Source organism: Ochotona princeps, chromosome 20, assembly GCF_030435755.1.
Source record: "Ochotona princeps isolate mOchPri1 chromosome 20, mOchPri1.hap1, whole genome shotgun sequence".
In the NCBI taxonomy this organism is placed as follows: Eukaryota; Metazoa; Chordata; class Mammalia; order Lagomorpha; family Ochotonidae; genus Ochotona; species Ochotona princeps.
In genome coordinates this window covers 21,923,189-21,947,259 of record NC_080851.1, presented here as the reverse complement: position 1 = coordinate 21,947,259, position 24,071 = coordinate 21,923,189, and the positions used below count along the sequence as shown (strand labels likewise).

Genomic DNA, 24,071 nt, shown 5'->3' with positions numbered 1-24,071 from the left:
CAATATTGTTTTATTCCTGATACATCATTTCATCTTCTTACAGTCACTGACCTATTTTAATATTATGCTTTGCTGCCAGCACTGTTAGAGGCTTTTTTTTTAGAAATACTGCCTCAACTTGGTTTACTTAAGTGTTGTAACAATAACTATTTCTATCTTCTTCTGTCCAATTTTGCTTTTTCCATACTAAAACAAAAATATTTTTGAAATGTTAAAAATATGTAAAATACTGAGCCTTAATACTGCTTTGCTTTTCGCATGGAACCTACTGCTACTCTATGTTGTCCTGACAGACACTTGTATTCCACAGTGCAGGCTGCTGCGAGACACGATGAAGGCCAAGTGTGCAGTGCCTGGTTCTGAACTGACCCGGCTGGAACAGAACCAGGGCTTGCTGGTGGGGCTACATCACCAAGTGCTGCTACCAAAGGACTCATCTGGAGAAACACTTGTCTAGCTGACTTTTACTGTTTCCCAGCATATGACATTGTTTTAACAACATTCCCATGTTCTCATGTACAGAATTTTCAAACATCACATGAGAATTTATTAGGAAAGGAATTTTGGGAAGGTGAGGAAAAAATAATTTTAAAAGTGTAACTGAAAAAAAAAAAAAAAAACAAAAAAACCAAAAACCAAAAACCAGCCAATCTTGGGTGAGAAAAAACCGCAGACGAAGCAGAGCACAGCGTCCCATCGTGTCCCTTCTCAGCCTCCAGCGCCCTCTTCCCATTTCTTTATAGTTACATCACTGCTCAAATGTTTCCTCTAATCCATAAAACTCTGGGAGCTCCCCTACTTTCTGACACTGATAAAAGTCACAGAAATAAAACAGCCAGCCAACCAGCCAGCACTGTGTGGAGTACTCTGACAGAACCAGTGTCCCAGGCTGACTCCAGGGAAGGAAGAACTGGCTCTGGACACTAGGGCAGGGCATACTCCTCAGGGTACTGTGCTGGCTTCGCACCTGATGACTTAACAAACACCCGCTTTGTCCTTTGGCGCTGGTGAGAAGGCAAATAGCTCTTCAGGGGCTCCCAGGAATAAGTCCTGGAGAGCCATTCCTGAGGACTCAGTTCTCAAGGACAATCCACAATGAGGTAATCTGCCTGTGGTTAATAAAGAGAACACTGCATAATTAAATGTGTACTCGGCCATAGTCAGAGTTTACTTAGAGTTTAAAACCATTTCTCAGAACTGTAAGGATGTACTGTTTCAGAAGAATCTCATTTCACACAAATTAACTCCTAAGAGACAAAAATTCATACAAGAATTCAAAGTTTGGAATATTTTCAAAATAAATAGGAAGAAAAAGAAGAGGAAGACTCAATATACACATTCCTCATACTAAGACAATGGTTTTTAGAACCAAAATTATAACATAAGGCTTAAGGCTTTGTCTTATTTAAGACAGGCAATCTTAAAAGTAAAATATAAAAACTCATTTATCATATTCATTTACTTTTTGACTCAAAAATTAGTCACATTTTAATTATATCTGAATAGTAAAAGAAAAATTGCCATATACTGCAAGCTAATACTCCACTGTAAATTATGCCTAGTCAAATATACATTAGTTTCTACATACATTATATTTGGGGTTGTTCAAAATAGTTTTTCTTAAAACTACAATTAAACATAAAAAAATTTGAAAGTGGTTTAAAGATATTAAAATATAAACATTTCAATAATATTAAAAATGAGAAAAATACAGCTACCATTATTGGTTTTTTTCTTTTTTCTTTTTTTAGCCAAGAGTAAGTACTAGATAAGCAACTTAAGAAGTAAATAGCACTTATTTGACAAAAATGGCAGGGATGGTTGGAGAGGCAGGAGTTTCACACAATTATGCTGCAGGGTTAGAAGTCAGAGGAACTGAAAGGCATTTGGTCCTAAGGACTAAGAACAAAAACCAGAGTTAAGTGACGGACTGGAAAGGCTTCCTTCACCAGTGCAGCAGACGACAGGAGGAAGCAGGTGAAACACACGAGTGCACCGTGCCAAGCCCCACGCCTGCCCCATCGACCAACACTGGGCTGGCAGCAGGGGCTGCCAGGGACTCAGGAGCTTAGGAGAAACAACAAAATTCCCTAAAGATAAGAGTATGAGGCAAAAGAAAAAAAAGTTAGGACATTCATCGTCCTTTAAAGAGAGTCCCTACTGGAATTGACTGTTCGCATCCTCCTCCTCATGATCCATCAAAATGTTTTATACAGGTAGCTCTGCTCACTTCAGCACAAATATTAAATACAAGCAGATACTCATTTGCATAGCAAATTTCAAGGGATGCATTGAAATAGTAACCAACTGATAAAGGTATAAGTTGTTTTACAGTCATAGTATAATTCAAATTAACCAAATAAAACGTTTTCTATTTGAAAACAGTTACTTATAAAAGAGTTTGGGATCTGAATTAAAAACAACACATGACTTATTAGCAAAACATAAAAACTGTTACTGATGTGGCTGTCTGCAGGCAGCAGCTCCTCTAGCAGTCACTGTTTGATCACTTCAAGTACTTTGTAAACACTGTTCTGGAACACGGTGGTGAAGTGCGGCTTGGACTCCTTCACCAAGAGGTGGCACAAGGGGGTTTTCCCCGCATTAGCAGGATCTTCCACATCCCAAATTTCAGGCATGCTACAACCAGGCCTAGAAAATGAATACACACATCAAAGAAGGATCAGTGCACATCACATAAATATGCAGATAAAAAGGAACAGGTTCTGTACTTTCTATATTCTTCATTTCAACTTTTTTTTTAAACTTAACTTAGTTTTCAAGAACTCCTACCATAGTTCTTTATATTTTGTTTATGGCCACAGTCTTTACTAGGACAAGACAGATGAGGCTAAGATGACTACAAAGAAACACATCTATAGAACACACACATGCAGGTGCTAGAGTTGGGAGATCATGGTTCAAGTCAGCCTCAGCTATCTGCCAAGGTCAAAGTGCACAAGTGACTTCTTCTGGTCTCAGTTTCCATATCTGTGAAACAGAGAAATGGCCATGACAAAGGAGATCAGGTACCTGACACCACGTCTGGCAAAGAGTAATCAGCCCACTGTTGATATCTGAAATCTTAATTAGAAAATATACTCAATTCACAGGGAAATTGCATCAACTATATTTTAGAGTCAATTTAAAGAAAATTTGGTAGCATTAAGCTTACATATTAGATTAATGCATAATTAATCTATGATGTATTGTTTTATAAGGAACAAAATGAAATAGAGATCATGTGATATCCTGTTTGCCTAAGTAAGTCCTTCAAAGTAACTGTAGTATTTTAAATCAAGAACTGTTTTATAAGTATAACTGTTGGAACTTGATACAACTCACTTTTCTTACTTGCTTCTGGATAAACTGTAAGAAACAGAAAGCTGACAACTGCTTACGTTCTGTCCTAGTTGCTTTACTTTATTTTAATGTAAGGAAAACAGTTCCTGAAAGTTCCTTTCAGCCCTGTGACAGTTCTGCCCTTTCTCCACTATGTAGCACCAACAGTCTCTGTTTCTTAAGCTTTTCCCAGGCTAGTCAGCTTCATTGTTAAACAACATCACTGAAAATTTGAATAATTTTTCCCCTGGTTACATGTATTTTACTTTTATGTCAATCCTATTATTGAAATAATGAAAGAAGGCAGACAATTGAAAATAAAAGTGTAGTTAAGCAAAAACTCATCTACAGCTTGCATTTGAGCAGTGAGTGTTGAGTATTTAAGAAATACTTAAGCCACTTGTAAATGAGAGCCTATCAATGCTCAGCAAAGTGCGGGCATAGTTAGATATTGGATAAATATTAGTCCCTTTCCCTTTCCTCTCCCTCCTCGCTTGCCCATCTGCCTCACTGCAGCAACAGAAAACACAGCTTTTATTTTGCTCCGAGGTTGAAGCTCAGATCTGTCCTAGGTTTCCTGGGAGTAAGCACTTAATCTGGCTCCGATCATGTACTGGATGGAAATGAGTTGGGAAAACAAAGTTACCCTCTCAACTTCCGCCCTCGTAGCTGCTGCTGGAACAGGCTCAGCAATGGCAAGCCAAGGTCCTCAAAAGGGAAGCCACACACTTGCCCACTCCCCGTATCCTGTCAGGGCGTGCCCACTGGGACCCCAAGCCAGCAGAGGCTGCTGGCTTTGTTTAGTGCGCACGGTTATTGCCACATTTCCTGCATTTGCTTCTATCTGCCTTCTTGTGAACATGAAACATGGCTCTGGCTACCCGAACATGAGGCTACCACAGCTATACAAACCCAAGGAGCTCTGCCAATCCCTTGGAAAACAAGCCTTTACAATGCTGACATTTTCAAAACATGCAAGGGTCTAGGAAAAAAGAATGAAAAATCTTGACTCAGGGTCCACTGAATCAGTTTTGAAGGGGGAGAAAAAAGTATGAACCTTTTTTTAAAAAAAAAAAACCTTCTAGCAACCTATAACTCTCAGGAAAGTGAAATCCAAGGAAATAAAAACGGTTCTAATTCTGATAGGAAGCTGTTAAGCAGGAGTCTTCCTACTGAAAGCGTCAGCTATCACTTACGACCATGCACTCACAGATGAGAAGTATATAACGTATGTTTCCAAATTCATATTAGAAAGTTCATTCAATGTGTGCGAATTCTGCATATATTCACATACCGAAAGCATTTTCTAAACTACAAGAATAATGTTTTTATAAAGCTTGTGATTATATTCAAGTCAGTTGGCACATACTTATAACACACTCATCCCGCAATTGCCAATTACTTCATTTCCCTTGTGGGCAAAGCTGAGAAGCTGCTATGCCACAAAACTATTTTCATTTGTGAGTCAATATTTAACCTTTTATCTTAATACCCAAGTGTTTTTATTGAGATGTATGTTGGACAAGTTACAGATGTAGCAATCTCCTGGTGGTTTTCGTTTATAGATCAGTAAGAAAATTTTAAATAACAAAATTCTACAAAACACTCTTTATTTCTGATGCAACTGTGCATGTACTGTACACTACAAGAGCAGGAACGGTCACCTGCTGTGCAGCTGACCACGGGCAGCCCTTCTACACGGCTGACTTCACGTAACCCGGCAGTTACACTGTGCTCACCGAACTTCTCCGTGGGAACAGAAATTTTTAAAACTATAAACTCAAGACAGCATGGGTGTTTGTAAAGTTAACTATTTTTACACCCAAAGAAGAAGTGAAACAGCAAGAATGGACAGTTTCATTCTAAGCCGATGTGGAAGACAACTTTCAGAGACTGGCCTCACTTCATTAATGCTGAGTTTCAGATTCTGACCATCTTGTGAAAGAAAAACAAATCCAATTTTTTTAAAATAAGTTTTTAAAACATCACTGGCAAATATGAACAATTTGGAATATATCAATCAGTTCCAATATAATTGCTTTAAGGTAGTATGCTCTGATAGTTATAAATATTCATAATGAGTAGAAAAAATGCCACTCCAAGTCAAATGATCTAAAATCTTATTTTTCACATTCAGTTTGCAAACTGTTATCTGTGTCTCACCCAGACAACACAGCACTTGCCATGAGGCTGAGTTAATTCCCCATGACCACATTAACCGTATTCAGTACTCACTTTGATCTTCTTACACACCATGACTCTTCTAAGATGTAATAATTCACTTTCAGCTTTATCAATTCTCGCTTCACCTCTTCAGCTGCTTTTCGACTATACATTGAATATACTATTTTTGTTCTAGCTCTTCAAAGAAAAATAAGGGGGGAGGAAACAGAAATTTTTTCAAAATTCAAAGGATGGAATCAGCATATTTAGAAATCAGGTCACAGAAACTTCTCACTGATGGAAGCGGCCAGCAGCACGTGCCCCAGGAGAGGAAGTCAAACTTTAGCACACCCCTGTGTTTCCAAACTTAGTCTGCTTTCTACTTGTTTGCTAGTTTTTGTTTGTAGCACTTTCATCACTGTACCACATATAAACGTAAGGCACTCTGAATGTGGACAGGGATGAGCCATAACCAACACAACCACAGGACTACACTGAAGGCCAACTGCCCCCCCCCCACTTGAATACCAATTAGCATTACATGGCTGTCCACTTAAATTATAGATTCACAAACAAACAAACAAACAAGAAAACCACCTTATTTAGTGAAATGGCACTGGAAACTACCTGCTGAAAATTTTAAGTGAAAACGCTTTTACTGACTATACATCTCATGTTTCTATAAAAAGCATACACATTAACAGGATCCACCTAGGAAATGATAGCGTCACCTACCCTAGAAATTACACAAAAAATAAAGCACCTCTATGAAGAAAATACAAAGCTATAAATTATGAACAAACGGTATAAAAAAAAAAATCCTGAAAAGTCCCAAGGTCATTCTAGAGGCTATACTGATGAAAATCTGAACAAAATCCTCTTTTAATATGGTTCTATTTCAATGAGATACTCAGAATGCAAGAAAAAAAGCCCCTAAGAAGTATTATTAAAAAACAACAAGCTGGTTCAGGAGAACTTGAGGCTAATGATGAATACCAAGGACCTAGGTATTCTGGTGCGCTGTGAGCCTATGGAAATTCAACCAGCACGGTGTCTTTCTTCTGTCTGTTGTCCCACTGTCCTGGGGCAGTAACAAAGCTCGCCAGTTTTGTTTCCAGATCAGCAGTCTCATTTCACCACTCCTCTCCCTTCCCTGCTAATTCCCAGCTCACCACAGCGTTTGGAACACCCCTCACTGGTAGGCTGGTTTCTTCGCGGGCTGTCTATTTAATAATGAGAGATCATGTACTGACCTCAAACCTGCATCTTCATAGTGTGGGTGGTTCACAACTGGCCGAAGTGCAGAGAGCTTAACGCTGGCCATGGTGGGCATGGCGCCCGCAAACACCGCATCTGCAAAGCCAGAAGATCTTAGTAAGACACATGGTGAACAACAGCAGGCGTCTCCTCTTAGTTCCACTCAATTATCTCACAGATGACAGAGTGGAGGCGCAGGGAGGCTGATGGCTCAATGACTCAGTGGCAGGACCAGAACGCACTCGATTACTGAGAGAGCAGAGCAACTATTTTTCTTGGAAAACAGAGGTTCACTTCATCACTGAGGATTTCTTTTCTCTCCTTTTTTAACTTCAAAGTATCCTAGAAATCTTTTCTGCCTCTAAGAAATAGCAAGTTGACTAGCAAAGTTTTATAGCACCTAGAATATTCTGGAAGATGATTTAATATTCAATCATTTGACATTTAGTGGATTACTGTCTCTTTTTCTATACATGAATAAAACACCACATTCCAAGAGTTCATTTCAAGAAGGAATATGAGGACTAACACCAAAAATTCATTAAGAAAATAAGCATAATAAAACTTTTAAAATGCAGCATCTAAACTCTGGATAACTTTTGAAAAACAGGAGGATTTATACAAAATGGCAGACTATTAAGAGACTATTTTAACATTTCTCCTCCAAACCATTAAACAGCACTGACTTCTCACCTTTTCTGAATACAGGAACAGCACTGCTTAGAAAAAAAAGTACCAGAAAGAAGACTTTCTAGTGGTTTGTAAACTATTTTCAGAAAAACATTTGCTAAATAATGAGTTTGTATTTTTTTTTACCTGGTTTAGTACTATATTTGATCCATTCTATAAGTTCTTCTTGAGGTAAATTGCTGAATTCCCCTACAATATTCCACTGGGTCTGTAGATTTGCAGAACCTTGTATGGACATTGCTGCTAATACAGCAAAAACAACAGCACCAGGATGTATTTTGCAAAACAGCCATCCGAACAACTGAAACCAAATTAAGAAGCCATAGGTAACTGCCAGTATAAAGCATCATGTATCCAATAATCAAAAGTTCTTCCCGGAAAAGAATATGGCCCCTCTAGGGTCTCAGATAAAGAATTAGCCTACGAAAAAATGCAGACACATCGATTCTTGGGATCAAACGAATTCCACTACCATCAGCCTTACACAGGTAGCACATGATTTAAGAAGTTCTGTCTTCCAACCTGCTCCCTCTACTATCAAATCCACACAAAGCCAGGACCAACCACACAATTTATGAGACTCAGTGAAAAGTGACAATGGGAGGCCCAATGTTCAAAACCATTAAGAAGTTTGAAATAAGAGCAGACATCAAATTCACTATAGGGTCCTTCTGACTTTGTAACTTTGGGCAGAGGGGACAGTAGAAGTCCTGCCCTCAGTGCGGTGGGCCACTCTATGTCTGAAGGGAGATAGAAAGGCTCTCAACGAACCCCCTTTGTAGCCAACCCCCCTTACAGCTGCATTCAGGAACTGGGGAAAAGTTGTCTGTAACAGAAAGCCCCTATCGTAAGACTGCTGTCTTCATATTCAAATAGTCTACTGTCTCTCTGTAACAACACTTTATCCCTGCTGTCTACTTGATAGCATTTATCTACACTTTAGATCTCAGGTTTCTTGAGGCTAAGAAACCCCCATCTTGATCTACTCCATCCTCACCCCTAGAGTGTTGAAAAGGTGCTTGGTAAATACAGGTTGCATTTCTAAGAGGAGCTGCTGGCCTTCTAGCCCTAACCAGAGTGGGAAGCGATATTATGGACAAGGTGAACCTGCAAATGCAGAGCAGGGAGCCAGTCACCAGGAAAGACAAGGAGCAAATCCAGCACAGCTTTAACTAAATTGAAATATTAGGGTTAAGAACATAAATTGTATATGCAAATAAATGAAAAAAAATGTTAAAGCTTGATACTAAAAAGGAATATGTAATTTAAAAGTAATTCATGCCTTGAAATCAATTCTTAGAATTCTTTGTAATCTGTATGTCAAAAAAAAACCAATTAAGGTCCATTTGCTATCAGCATCTGTAGTTATCACTCATAAACTTAGCCTGCACTGCAATGTTTGTTTTATGCTAAACACTATTCTAGGAATTAGGATAGAAAACTGATTCGCTTCGGCCCTCACCCTGCAGTAAGGATGAACACAGAAACAGGAAAAACCTTAACTACAACGACCTCAAGAATTTAAGGTCTTCTCAACAACCAAGGTTGGGGCAAGTGATCCTGGTGAAATTCCAATATCACCACTATGTTACCTGTCTTGAGCAGAGCAGGGAAGCCATGACACACATGTGTGGGGTCAAGAAGAGCTTTAGTCTCATAATTAAAATGCCGAGGGCTGTATATGCCAGCAGTTGCAGTGCATGATAAACCAGCTGAAAGAAAGAAGAAAGCTTTTTTCATTATTTATTTGGGAAGAATACACAGTTAAACAGGTGAATATACAGTAAAGGGAAATTTTTTCTTAGTAACAAAAATGAATACTTACTACATTGATTCCTGAAATTTCTAAAACAACTCTTAAAACTCACTGCTCTATTTAAGTAAAAGGCTAAAATTACCAAGTCACGAAGGCAAGTGTTTCTGTAATTTCACTCAGACAAGCATGCAAGTTAATTCAGCCCACATTTCTGAATTCCCTTTGGTGCTACCAGCAGAGCAAGGCAGGAGCAAGATGAGAGAAGCGACGTGGCTTCAAGATGCCAGACTCCTTGGGAACTGCTAGGTAAGCCAAGCTAAAGCACAGACAGCAGCACGCAGAACCACAGGTAAGGCCTCAGGGTGAGCAGCAAGCAAAGTGGCCTTCTGCCAAGCAAACACACCTCACAGGTGCATCTAAATGGGCTCCAGAAATCAACTGCTATTACAGCAAAGCTTATCAGAGAAGTCCCAACACATTTTCTGCTTAATTGTTTCAACAAATGAAAAGTCTGTGGATCTAAATGCAGGCTTCTAATAAAAGCACATACTGGGATAACTTGAAGATGAGTCACACAACTGTCAATAAACTCAGAAATTGGAACTAGAAAGGACAGTACAAATAATACCTAGAAACCTAAGCAGAATGTTGGTAATGTATATCCTTACCTCTCCATGATCAAAGTGGTGTTTTCTGAAATGGGAAAAAAAAGTGTATACTATATTACTGAATCACTTCATTAATTTCCATTTTAGCTTACAAATGAGTTTCATAGCTTCTATAACATTCCCTCAGGATCTAATATGTAAATCAAAATATCTAGTTATATACCAAAATGGGTGCTACAACCCTTTAAGAAGGTTTATTCTATACCTGACAGTGTTGCCTTGTATTCTAAACACCTGACTACATGGGCATGTCTCAGTTCAACAGACACACCATACGTGAGCAGATTCCCTCCCAGGTGACAGTCCAGAGAGGCAGAAGCACCACAGAGCGCTGGAGCCCTCAGTGTCATGCAACCGAGACAACTGAGACTTGGGGACACCATGTGAACTTTTCTCAGTAGCAACCATGGACTACACAATTACCCACAGACCTCCACCTTTAGCATTTCTTGACAGTTCCAAAACCCTCAAAAAGGACCCATGTTGGGAGACCTGACCACATTCTTCTCACGGATTCTCATCCCAGCAGCAGGAACAATCCTTCCAACTCCCTTTATCGCAAACCCAGCAGTGAGTTCACTTTACACCTGAACTCTCAAGGTGCACCATGCTGCACCCGGTCATCCTGAACCAACCCCCGATCCTTGACATCTGGCTCACTCCAGGCTCTCCCCATCACAGCACTCCAGTAAAACAAATCTGATCTTTCTAGCATCCGAGAGGTCTCTGACTCTGCCACACACAGAGCCTTCCCCTTGATGATTCCTATCCCATGGTGTTGGTTTATTTTCTTGCTGAAAATGAAGTTTTGCCTTATGGTTTACTTAACAAACTTTTTTCTTCTCCTATAAAAAAAAAAAAATACTTCACTGAGACCAGGATGCAAGTCTATTCATCCATCTTCTCAATTTCACTGAGTACTAAAGATTATAGAGACAAAGCAGTGATAGGAATCCCCTTCTCACAGACTGTATTTCAAAGTCAAAGGGAACAGACAAACAGCAAATCAACATATTTCCACCAGTGACAAGTGCTGTGAAGAACAGGAAACTGGGTGACAGAGTGCAAGGTGCCTGGGGAAGCATGGTCACCAACTGTGTGGCATCCAGAGGACTTAGGGGATGCAAAAGTCACATGGTAAGGCTGTCCTAATGGGCTAACCACAAAGACAATGTGATAAGAGAAGGCAAAGGGATGCCCAGGAGAAGATAAGAGCCTGGTGAGGACTTTGATTTTACTCCAAGTAATTTAGAAAACTACTTTAAGAGATCACTAACTGCTTCTGACTTCGGTTTGAAAGTCTCACTTTGCTGTTGTGTAGGGAACAGTCCTGGGGCAGCAAGAGCAGCAGCAGGGAGGGAGACAGAAGGACAAGCAGCAGTAATTGAGAGCCCAGCACAATAGCTTAGTGGCTAAAGTCCTCGCCTTGAATGCGCCATATTCGCATGTGGACACTAAGTTGTGTCCCAGTGGCCATGCTTCCCATCCAGCTCCCTGCTTGTGGCCTGGGAAAGCAGTCGAGGACGGAACAAAGACTTGGGACCTGCACCCACATGGGAGACCTGGAAGATGCTCCTGGCTCCTGGCTTTGCATCAGCTTAGATCCAGCCACTGTGGCTGCTTGGGGAGTAAATCAATGGACGGAAGATCTTCCTCTCTGTCTCTCCTCCTCTCTGTATACCTGCCTTTCCAATAAAAAAAAAATTGTAAAAAAAAAAAAAAAAGAAGAAGAAGAAGAAGAAGCCAATAACTGAGGAGTAGTGACGCAACACAGATCTGGAAACAGGTGGTAAGCAGCAGTCCAAATCTGGATAGGATGCAGAAAGTGACAAGATGCCACTTCAGGTGCAGGGATGTGGAATGTGAGACTGAAGACAGGATTTCTGAACTGAGCCACCAGGGGTGGAGCAAGGGGAGCAGAGGCTCAGTGCTACCTTCACAAAAACTGAGAAATTCTCAATCAAGAAGGCTGAAAAATTAGTACTAACACATCTACATCTGGAGTCAAAGGGTCTGGGCGAGAAGCAGAATTGTATAAGCTGACAACATACTTCTCTGTTTGAGCACCGATCCGAAGCAATGACTGGCCCACAGAACACAAGAGTTTTTCTAATGGAGGGATAAATGTTACTAACAACCCCAAACTCAGGCAGCACATTAACATGATCTGAGAGTCTGACCTCAAAATTAGTGATATATCAGCAAACACAGTCACAATTCATGAAGGCAAGTGAAGTTGGTAAAATATTTGTTTCTTATCCTTTCACGTCAAATAAAAATGATTAGCTACCATTCATTGTAACTACAATGTATGTACGTAGAGAGTCTATTTATTAACTCAGACCTTACAATCATCTCTTAGCCCAATTTACTGAAACGGAACGTGAATTCTAGAGCTACTAAGTGGTAGCAGAACTGTATTTGGACTGATACCAATCATTAACATCTTTCCTGCTATGTCTTGTTTCTTCTGTTCTATTTTATCTGCTAGGTTCTAGAACACAGAGTATTTGGTAGTCACATTTTAATAATGAAAGATCAATCCTCTGTCTCTCTTCTTTGTATACTGACAATGACTTTATTTCTTACACAAAAAGAAAGTCAAATGCTGTTACACTTCCAGAAGAGAATTCTACTTGAATTGAATATACCATGAAACTCAATGGCTTCCTAAAATTATTTCTACAGTTGTGTTATTCTTGAAAGGAGAGCTCTGTTTCTGAGAGAAGTTCTACTCTTCTTCCAAAAATGTGGACTATAGCTATAACCTTGCTGCTCTTTCTGAAGTTCTTCAGAAACAATTCCACATCCAACAAAGAATTACAGTAGCATATATACCAGAGCCCCTGTCCTTTTTTCCCAGCTCTCAACTCAAATGCTTCAGTATAATAGCCAAGGGCAAAGCCATCAAGAACTATTTCTAAATGAGAAGGATTCTCTCAGGAGAATGAGTAATAATTTATCATTGTGTTGGTAGAGACTAGGAAGTGAAAAATAATAAGGCTGTAAGTATTTAATAAGTAAAAGAAAACATGGACACATATATTTGGTAATCCCTTCCCCTCAAATAAAAATAGAATCAAACTTTCTTTCAACCCGTTCCCCAGTCTTACACTCGTACAAGTTAAAAGTTTTATCCTTACAGATAAACACAAATGAACAAATAAACATAGAAAATCTCCATATTTTAAACAAAGAAGCAATCATGCTATATAGTTTCGTATTTCCTCCAACCCCTGCATGCATGGATATCATTAATTTTCACATATCTAATTAGTAACCGTTTTGTACTTTAATCTCTTCCCCATAGGACTGGCTACCTTTTCATGTCCCACTGGTTGTATGTAAATAATTCATTGTTCAACTATTATTATTCTCATGTGCCGCCCACCATATATCAACAATTGAACCAAACAGAAACTGGCCATCCCTTCAGGAAACACAGGTAAAATATCAGCATTTAACAACAAATGATGATAGATGGCAACAGAGAAAGACAAAGAGTGTGATGGTGAACAGCCATCAGAGGGAAAACTAATTTAATCAAAAATGATGGTCAGGAAAAGGTTTTTGAAGGAGAAACTTAAGGGAGGCCAAAAAGAGTCATGCTGTCAGGCTGGAGAGGGCGCGAAGGTGACAGGGATGAGTGTAACCCCCACAAAGCTGCACAGACAGGAAACAACTTGCTGTGGTTAAAGAAGACAGAAGGGCGTCCATGGGACATGAGCGTAGTAGGAAACGGAAGATGTGATGGAGATTTTTTCTCAATTTGTGTTTTTCACTCATCTTCCTTGTGGCTTTTATCATTTTTTCATATTAAAAATCTGTTATAAATTACAGTCATTAGTCCTGTGTCATGGATCATAAACATTTCCCCCGATTTGTTCTTCATCTTTGAACAAGGCTTATTGTACTTTTTACCATATCAATGAATTCCTTTATTCAACTTTGTCAATCTGAACTACTTGTACATAAGTTTCATATCTGGCTAATTCTGACAATTTGGGGGGGCTTCTTGGCTATATTTAAATCTTTTTCTGGAATCTATTTGTATAAAAAGTGATGTATGAATCCAGTTTTATATTCTCCTACTCATTTCTCAAAAGGCAGTCCATGAGATCTAAAACCAGTCAACAGAAAAATTTACTTCCTTTGCTGAATAGCAGTGTAAAGCTGTGTCCTTAGAGTATAAATTATATGCAGGGCTACTGTCAGATTAAGCTGGATGTGATCTGCACAGGAAGAGAATAAAGAGAAAAGACAAGAGGAGAGGCAACAACAGAAAGCATCAACTTCAAGCATAAAATTGATATGCAGCATACACTTAACACATGAAAAGAGAAGAAAATAAGCTTAACAGTATATTTACCTTATATGTGTCTGCTGTTTAGTTAAGACATACCACATGTCATTAATAATCTGTAAATAAATTTTTAAACATTTTAGAAAAGCTGTTAGAGGAAAACACTTCATCTTCTAAGGTTTAAAATTTTTATTAAAAATTTGAGAAAAATTGAGAATAACTACAACAACATGGCCTTATATTTGTATATTTGACTATATCAACAACCCTGAAAAACAGATTAAAGTATATACTCATTTTACAAAAGAACAATGCATTCGGGTGGATTAAAAGATTTCCCTGAAGGCAGTCAGCTATTCAGAAACACTCCTATGCCCTGAAATCTCCTCTTCAGGTTTCAAGTTCACATTCTGTGCTGCTTCCACTCTGCCTAAATTACTGACAACACCTTTGCTTATTTATATACACACAAACCTGGAGAACTGGCTCAGAAACTGATCGCCACAACTACACATATCCAAAACACGCTCACTGCACCTTTACATTTAGCACTGATTTAGATTCTGAAATCCAATCCCCAGATGCTTTTGATGAAAGCAATGGAAAGTTTTAATCCAGTCCTTGGAAGAACCACCCTGCTGTTGTTTCAACCTGTAACCCTTTCTGAAACAACCAGGATCATTTCTGGCTGAAAGTCCACTCTTTTGGAATTGGTCACCACCCTAAAGGACCAAAATGAATGTAATCCTATTTTCAAATAGTATGTTTTAAAATATTTGAAAATAAGTACCCTCCTATTTGAACTTCTTCTCTTTTAAACCAAACCATTCAGCTTCTTTAGCCTGATTTCATTTTCAACATCTCTTAATGTTCAGGCCATTGTCTTTTGAATACCAATATATAGTACAAATCTTGTGAGTTTATAACAGGTGCAGAACCAAAGTATAAAAAAGGTAACACAGAAGCTGATACATGGCAGGAACAGACTAGAATGGCGCTGTGCTGTGAGAATGCCAAGCAGAGCATTACACAGTGGCCCTCGGAGGGGTTCGGTAAAGTGTCTCACTCGGCCCTTGCTTTATAAAGGGCATGATTTGCTACATCTGTGTCTTCCAAATTATATGACTATCAATATGTGAACCATCCCTTTTCTGTGTGTATATTATCTCAGCAGGTATCAGAATACCCTGAAAGCCTATAAATGTCCATGAGGAGCTACCAGTAAGAAAATACATGTTTCAGTAAATCCAAACAGAATACTACATCACATGAACATGAGGTCAACTATATGTAATATGATGCAAAAACAAGAAAATGCTATTTTTATTAAAAAAACAGCTCTTAAATGATAAAATGATAGACATACCTTTCTGACAATTGCAATAAACACTACAAGAACAACTGGAAGCAACAACGTCTTTGTATATCTCAGTGGAGTCTGAAATTCAGAGAGGTTTTGTTAGAGGAAAACATTATTTTAGCCAAAGAAAATCTCATTCAAATAATAAATAGGTGATTTTCTCAAACTATAAATAGAGAAGTAGGAACATTCACTCATCAAGATTCTGATCTACCCACTGACTTCCATCATGAAAATGAAGGTATATTTCCATAGAAATGAATTTCCCTAAAATGTGAAATTGAAAACACTGAAACTACAGTTCCCCAAAATTTGCTAGAATGAAATGTGACCAGAGAAATTATTCTTCACCATGTGCATGTTCCTTGTCCAACTCTAGAGTCAAGCTTAACATGTTTCCAATGTTAGCTGAGCTCTTCTAAAAAATGTATTTTTTGTTTATGAGACAGAGAATATCATTCATCCACTGATTTACTCTCCAAGCTCCAGGAGCCTGGAACTCAGTCCAGTTCCTCCACATGGGCTGGAGGGATCCAAGCACCTGAGTTGTTGTCTCCCCGAATGTGGGACTCAAATCCATAGGGGCCGTGGGTGTCTCAAGCAGCACCTTAACAGCTATACCAAAACACCTGCCCCTGTAGAGCTCCTTTAAATGCATGCACTTGTGAAAGGTAAGAACCTCACCCATGCTGCGTGTACACACACACACATCATGCATGCATACACACTGCCATCCACACACAGATCCATACAAAATGATGCTCAGTGTTTATGAAGCTAACAAAACACATTTGGGGGAAATTTGGGGGGGGGCGTTGGGGCAAAAAGCCACAGAGTGCACAGAAAGATATGGCTGCCTTTAGTCCCAATCCCTCTATGTTGGGACATCTTTGGGGTCAGCAGCTACCCGACTAGGACTTAGCTGATGATCACAGGTGTCCAAACAGCTATTTGCACATGGTTGAACCAACACAGTGCTGAAGGCACCTAAGGATGCAGTGGGGTAGAGGATAAGCCTAAGCTTTGCACAAGGCAGACCCCTGTAAGTGGCTCAATGTTTGTGCACTGGTTGAGCTTCCTGTCCGTGATAACCTGGATAAGGGTAGTGCCTGACCTCCCCTGCTAAGTGGATGTGTTTGTGCACCAGAGCAAACTGTACATGGAGGGGTTCCAGAGTCTGAAGTGGAGTTCACCTTTCAAAATTTGTCAAGGACCTGAAATCCATCCACTTCACGGACCTTGTGTTGTGTACTAGGAGTGAGAGACAGCCAAGGGTGAAGAACATGAAGAAGCACAGATCTAAAGGAGACAGCTGCTACAGCTGTTGAGGTCTAGACCACCATGCACTGGAATGCATGCTGCCACCCAGCCCAAGAAGTGCCACTTCTGCAAGAACATCACCCTATGGTGGCCTCTTGTCCCTGAAGGCTCAGCAGGCCCTGGCTCCCAAAGTGAGCTCACTTCTGGGAGGATGAAGAGGAGGTCCACAGACCTGTTTTGCTCCCCTGAGGCCCAGAATTTGGCTACACTGGCAGTGGCGGGGGGTGGGGGGGGATTCTTTGCTACCAGGAAGTTTCAAGGAGCAGGTTTTATCTGCAGAGTGGATAAACTAGGGAGAGGGTGGGCTGGGGGTAGCTGGCACTACAAGGTATTTCAGGCAGGTTCACAGGAAGGAGCGAGGCAAAGAATTCCAAGCATGTTGTATTTAAATGCAAGTGAGGGCTTTGGGGGGACATCGCACTGTCACCCACATACTTTCTCTGAGGCCCCATTCAGAATCTCCACCTTTCTAAATAAAGTTGCCTGGATGAAGAACTTTTCTTTTCAAGGGAGGATATAGAGCAACACTTTCCTCACCATGATGCCAAGATTGGTTCTAGAACCAAATTACTGGACCCAACCCATAGGCCCCTACATTGTTTGGGAGAGGATCTGTAGGAATACAGCTGGGTTTCACATATCCTGTTTCCTCACAACCTAGCCCTTGGACACGGTGCTGGGAAATATCCCAAGCAATGGGTTGTGATGACCGATAGAGTGGTTAATGGGAAGGGTTGCAGGCTCACTGCTCCTGAGCTCATTCCTACCCTTTTCTGGACCAATGTTTTTATTTATTTGTTTGCCTGGATAAGCTCACCTTGGGCCCCACTTTCTCTAAGATGTTAACTGCAGTGTGTGGGAACAACCTATTGCGTGCATTTTAACTTTCCGTTTTATCATAAACATCCCAGTTTTTGTATTTTAATCTAAGGCCTTCGTTGCAGCACTGCATTCTGAAGTACACGAGCAATCTCTGGGATTAGTCAGCAGCAGGTCCAGGTCTGCACAGCAAGAATATTTTGTGTTTCAATCGCCATGAAAAACAACTATTTGGCATGCACAGCCTGTTTAACTACCTCAGTTGGCCAATTAAAACTGTTTTATTTTGTCACGGTGTTCTCTCTTAAAACCATGCCCCACCTTGAGAATATTTCATGGAAGATGAGGTGTTAATTGGGCTGCCCCATGACTTGACCTGCTCCTTGTCCTGGAAAACTGAAAACTAAACAGGGAAAGGTGGTGCAGACAAGTTAACAGCTGAACCAAGTCCAAGGCTCAGAGAGGAAGTCACAGTTAGGACTGCCTGATCGAGAGGACACAGGTCTTTTGCTTTAAACAACAGACTGATCCAGCACCAGATTAAACCAGGGCCACTACACACAACAGCGTGTGTGTGTGTGTGTGTGTGTGTGTGTGTGTGAGCGCGTGCGTGTGCGCCTGTACATGTGGGTAAAAAAAAGTGAGCTGGTAAGGATGAGTTTGAAGGCTGAAGTGCCTCCGACTGAAATTTTACACCAAACAAAAAGAGCTCAGATATGGATTTGCAGGATAGGGGAGGTTCTTCTTGAAGTGAGGATCTCACACTAGTTTTTCTTCTGTGTTCCCTTTCTCCTAACCTATTTTGGATATTCTGCGTTTAAAAGTTGACTCCTACCCTACCTTCTCCATTCCCCATCCACAAAACAAAATCTACACACCCCCACCACATGAATATTTAGTCCTTGGGGCATCCCCATAACTCTAAAGCATTCATGTAAAACTCATGAACCTTCATGAATGGACGGATGGAGGAACCTTCCATCCCTTGTTCCTAGCTTCCTAACTCAAGACCATTTATTGATGTGATTCATACCAAAAAGTTAAAGACACTAAAGGGTTTGTTATATCCTAACAAAGAGAAGAAATTGGGGGGCCTTCCAAACAAAGAGAAAATGGTGTCTTTTCAGAAAGAGAGTTATGAATGTATACCCAAGTCACTCAAGCAGGAACCTTTATCACGGTGGGAGAAACTTACAACAAAGTATCCACGAGATGATTTGGTAGGAGAGAAATGTAACTCTATGTTTACTCCTAGAAACCAAAGCTCTGTATGACGTCTCCAATTCAGGGGGAGGTTGGGGGCAGGAAACCTTGTGTCAGTCCTTTTTCAAATCCCTTTCCACAGCCCTAAACTGCAGGAGACTAAGTCCCCTTGGTCTCTGGTGGCCTAGACACAGCAACTAAGTCTGTGTATTTGAAGCTTAAATTTTGCTGTACTAGGCATTCATTTTTCCATTTCTAAACACTTCGTATCCCCCTGGGCTGGCTCTCCTTATTAGTTTTCCTCTTCTTGAGGAAATAGAGTAAGTCAAGACTTACTGGTACTGAGGAAAAAAATGTTTGTAAAACAAAGCCCACATATTATAATTACACGTCTTTTGTTTATCATCTGAAAGAAAAACAAAGTTAAAATTTTGCTCTTCTTTACTTCACATGCATTACCCATTGGTATGTAAGTCACAGCATTCTGTTTCCACCATGACACAGCTGAGGCATTTTATATTGTTAGTTTGACAGCACATTACGAAATACCATGTAAAATACTCCTGATATTCCTAACAGGGACGCACTACCTGAACTGGCACCACATTCTGTCCCAGCAGCAGAGTTCTTATGCTCTAAGGGACGAGCAATGGAACCAAGAGCCTTGCATTCATTCCAACTCAACTGAAATCATGCTATGCTTCCATAAACAATTCTTTCGCCACATAACCAAAGGTTAATGCTCTCAGGGTACAGTGGCACGTATGATATCTTCAATTATTTTGATGGGCTTCCAATGCATCCTAATCCAGTCTTGATGTTTACCCTCTATGTTCTGTATCACTGCCCGGAAGGAATCTGGATTTCCTGTGAACATGCATTAGTGTCTCACAACATATTTTTTTTGTGTCTTTCAGCAGGTTCAGCATTATCACTCACACATCTTTTCTGATTACCCATTTTGTGTCAAGTCACTTGCCAGAACACAGTAAGTGAAGATTAACAGGGCCTTGGGGTGAACAGTGGATCTGCAGGACACATTTAGAAGGGCAAGTTGAGAAGAGCTTGCATGCGTTGTTCAAGGTCTACTGGTACAGAATGCAGGACAGTGGGCTAACGTAGTGGGATCATGCGGGAAAAAGCATGTCATGAGGTGTCACTGGCCAGTTTAATACACACATACCAACAGCTCTGGATGGAGATACATCACAGATGACAAAACACAGTCAATCAGTGCCACAGGAGCAGCAGTAAAAAGTATGACCCAATCCAGCTCATGAGGTATTATGAAACGATATTTTATTAAAATACTGAAGTATTTTCCTATGTATTATCACATTTTGTCTCCACAATTCCTGTCTGTAGCATACTGCTATGGTCAATTATAACCTAAAGGAGAACCATCTGTTCATGACCAGTAAGTAGCAGTAGCGCTGGCTCCCATCTCCCAGTCTTCTGGGGATAGGTTTAGGAAGAAGGATATTTCAATAAAAGATTCATACTCAGATATTTCAAAGCAATTTGATCATTCAAACCATCACAAAATGAGTGGAAATGTAAGAACCTGAGTGCTTGACTGTATTAATGCTGTCATTGAAAGGAAGCAACTCAAAATGCCTCTGTGTTTCCTCATGCAAGTCCAAATGCCTGGTTCCAGACTGCAAACATGAGAAAGGGCCTTCTACTTAAAGACGCTGTACAAGTAAATAGGAACATCTTCTCTAAGCTGCCAGATTTTCCTTTTCCTTCAAACTGTGATAACAGCACGCAGTGTCTGAAATAACAGGAGTCCCTTTTCTGAATAACGAAGGGGCTAAAACCCAAAGAAAGAGCATGAGAAGTCTCAACTCACCTCCTTTTCCATAAAGTCAAATTCCGCTGCACAGGTATACAATAAAGTATCAAAATCCTTGTAACTGAAGAATTTTGATGTTAGTAAGTTGCCAATGTGAGCCTAGCAAGAAATAAAGTGAGGAATCATTGCATTTAGTTGAATATTGCAATGCATTTTAAATGATATCTAAAAATAGTTTTCATACCCTTATGGAACCCACAATTTCCATATTAGACTTGGTTTTGTTAAAGAAAGTGCTGTGCCCTCCACCCTCACAATTTCTCTCCCCTGTGCTGCCAAGTGATAGCTTCAACATTCTAGCATTGCCTCTCATCTGCACATCAAGCTCAGGTTTCTCCCTTGGTAAAGTCTTCAAAATATTTTCACAGGTTATGCAAACTCAATTAGAGCAGTTTCCATTTTTTGTTTGTTTGCTTGTTTTGTTTTAAACCAGGCTTAAAGCAAAAATCACCTCCTTCATTGAGGGGGAAAAAAGCTACATAAATAGTATGTCAGGGACTATTAGAGTCCATAAACGAGCAGACAGGTCCCCTGCAAGAGTCATGGCGAGTCCAGACATCCTAGAACTCAGCTTCAAAAGCCAAAGTTTTACTCTAATGGAGGATAAAGAAGAAAATATATAGGTGGCTCCTTTTACTTTTTCTGTGTCAAATTGCTTTCTTTTAAAACTAAATTTCTGATAGCCTCCTGATTTAAGATGTTTTAATAAAAACACCCAAACATGACAGCATCATACTTGCAAAGAATCCTTAAAGTTATAAAGCAAAATTTTTCTCTCATTTTCTCACCTACACAAACACTTCTCTAAATAAGACTCTCCCATGTTAAATTTTTGCTAAAGGCTCAAAAATATTTTTGAATTCCTCTGAAAATTTGAGGGGATTAAACAGTAAGACTACAATATGATCTTTAATTAAGGGTCGGAAAATAGTGCTCCCATTTGTGACAAACACAGATTTTTAAAATTAAGGAAGGACAAAAAAAAAAAAAAAAAAATTGGGCCACCTGCACGCCAGTGTTGCATTTGGGCCCTGGTTCATGCCCACATGCTCTGCTTCTGCTCCAGCTCCCTGCTGGCAGCACGGGACAAGCAGCTGAAGGCTTCCAACTGTCCTGGACGAAGCTCTGGGTTCCCAGCTTTGGCCTGGCCCAGAGCAGGTAACTGTGGTCACTTGAGGAAAAAGTTAGCAGATGGAGGATCTCTTGCTCTCTAATGCTGGCTTTCAAATCAACAAATAAACCAAAAAAAGAAAGAAAGGAAGGAAAGAAGGAAGGCAGGAACAAAGAAAGAAAAACAGATACATAAACCTTCAAATTTGGACTTTAATCTCTCTAATTTTCTAGTATTAAATTTTTGAAAACTTCATGATTTAAAGGGGTCAATAAGAGAATTTGTCAAGAAGTTAATTCTGGATAATAGAAACTATGCATAAAATCACATTTATTGGCAATTATATTAAGTACATAAAATAGCAAGTGAATAGACTTCATCCTAGAATCTAGTTAAGTAGTGATAATTTTACAATACAAATCATACATCCTTGGCCTACTAATTATTTCAAGTCTTCCAAGAATACGTAAAAATGCACTTACATCATCTGCAATACCAAAGATTTTAGAAGTCAAAAACTTCAGAATTACAGTTCCAAATAACCAAAAACAGCCTTGGATAACCTACAAAACAGAAACAAAATTCAACTAAATATGATAACTGAAACTCCATAGCCAAGGAACGAAAAAATAAGTGCTCTAATTATATAAATACGAAATGTAAAATAAATAAATGTAAAAAAATTCTCTAAGAGAAAAAGCATTTCATTTAGTTTCTCCAAAATTAGGACTAAAACGAAAAATTCATTATCAAATTTAAGATATTTTAAGAGCTAAATTCCCCTTGTACAAGTGCTTCCTACAAGAATTGCAATTCAGGAAAAACCACAGATAATAAACAACACTGAAATTCTTTATCACAGATTAATTTTAACAGGCTCCATGAAAAGGGCGATTTGGCATATCAAGACTGAGCCCTAAAATGTTTTAAAACTGCCAGATGCCCTGCATTATATAGATCATTTCATTAAAACTAACATAAAACCAATAATAAATTTTAGATAAGGAAAATACATGCATCAAAATAGATTGATTTTTACCCATAAACTGAGTTCAGATACGTTTATTTTCAGAAAATGTGGCTTCACTGCTAGCAAGCCCTGAAAAGAGGAAATAACAGTTAATATTTATAAATTCAAGTACCAAAAATTTATGTTATTACACTAAAGAATCTAAAATTCAGCACACAGGTTGATTCTGCACCCAGCACCTCCATAAATTCGCTTCTGTAATACATGACTTAAAAAAACAGCTTTATTTGATACAAAGTAGATCAGGTCAGATAGTAAATTCATATGATTGAACAGGGTCAGCATATGTGAATTCCTATGATTGATTTTACATAGCTTATTAGCTAAGAACCAAGAGATATTAAATAACAATTTTAGAATTTAGAAAGCAGTTACACAGGCATAATACTTACCTTAACTTAAAAATTGCAACTTCAGATAAATCATAAACAAAATTTTACTTATTTAAATATTTCTCTATAAAATTTTACACCTTTCCAGGTAGATGAACTCCCATGTACTTGGAGTCTATTCTGAGTCAGTACTAATTTCAACAGCTTCCCTGTACGTGAGCAGCAAGTCTTGTGCTTCACTGCTGGCAATAATAATACTAGCCAATGCATGCATGTCAATTATAGGAGGAGTCTACTCTAATTTGGGAAATGGGCTCTTAAACAGTAATTGCAGGAGAGTCCAAATTTGTTAATGGTTCTAGAAACCAAAATAGCCAGAAAGATCTAAATAGCTTAAATGACTATTCAAGAAGCAGACATTTCAACTCATTCATGGCAACAAATGCATTTGTCTTTAGAATACTACCTACAGTAAAGCACACGCACTTTCTTTTTTTTTTTTTTTTTTTTTTTTTTTTTAAAGATTTATTCATTTTATTACAGCCAGATATACACAGAGGAGGAGAGACAGAGAGGAAGATCTTCCGTCCGATGATTCACTCCCCAAGTGAACCGCAACGGGCCGATGCGCGCCGATCCGAAGCCGGGAACCTGGAACCTCTTCCGGGTCTCCCACGCGGGTGCAGTGTCCCAATGCATTGGGCCGTCCTCAACTGCTTTCCCAGGCCACAAGCAGGGAGCTGGATGGGAAGTGGAGCTGCCGGGACTAGAACCGGCGCCCATATGGGATCCCGGGGCTTTCAAGGCGAGGACTTTAGCCGCTAGGCCACGCCGCCGGGCCCACACGCACTTTCAATACGAG

General features: G+C 39.6%; 1 protein-coding gene across 5 annotated transcripts in view; it reads right to left on the bottom strand.

Annotated features, from left to right (window-relative positions):
* Positions 1–1,016: 1,016 nt before the first annotated feature.
* Positions 1,017–24,071, bottom strand: part of DPY19L1 (dpy-19 like C-mannosyltransferase 1) — an 82,344-nt gene continuing 59,289 nt past the window's right edge. Inside the window, exons 12-23 of one of the 5 annotated variants that reach the window (XR_009247294.1) lie at positions 22,887–22,946; positions 22,330–22,410; positions 20,734–20,835; positions 15,546–15,617; positions 14,246–14,295; positions 9,877–9,901; positions 9,045–9,164; positions 7,579–7,753; positions 6,759–6,858; positions 5,578–5,703; positions 2,162–2,652; positions 1,017–1,109 (exon numbers count right to left, since the gene is read on the bottom strand). Coding sequence is in view for 4 of the 5 variants with exons in the window: in XM_058678282.1 (XP_058534265.1) it covers positions 2,496–2,652; positions 5,578–5,703; positions 6,759–6,858; positions 7,579–7,753; positions 9,045–9,164; positions 9,877–9,901; positions 14,246–14,295; positions 15,546–15,617; positions 20,734–20,835; positions 22,330–22,410; positions 22,887–22,946 (1,068 nt within the window). In the remaining variant the exon portion in view is untranslated. Of the gene's footprint in view, positions 2,653–5,577; positions 5,704–6,758; positions 6,859–7,578; positions 7,754–9,044; positions 9,165–9,876; positions 9,902–14,245; positions 14,296–15,545; positions 15,618–20,733; positions 20,836–22,329; positions 22,411–22,886; positions 22,947–24,071 lie in introns of all 5 variants that reach the window. The other 4 variants (XM_058678282.1, XM_058678283.1, XM_058678281.1 and 1 more) reach the window with 4 other exon arrangements.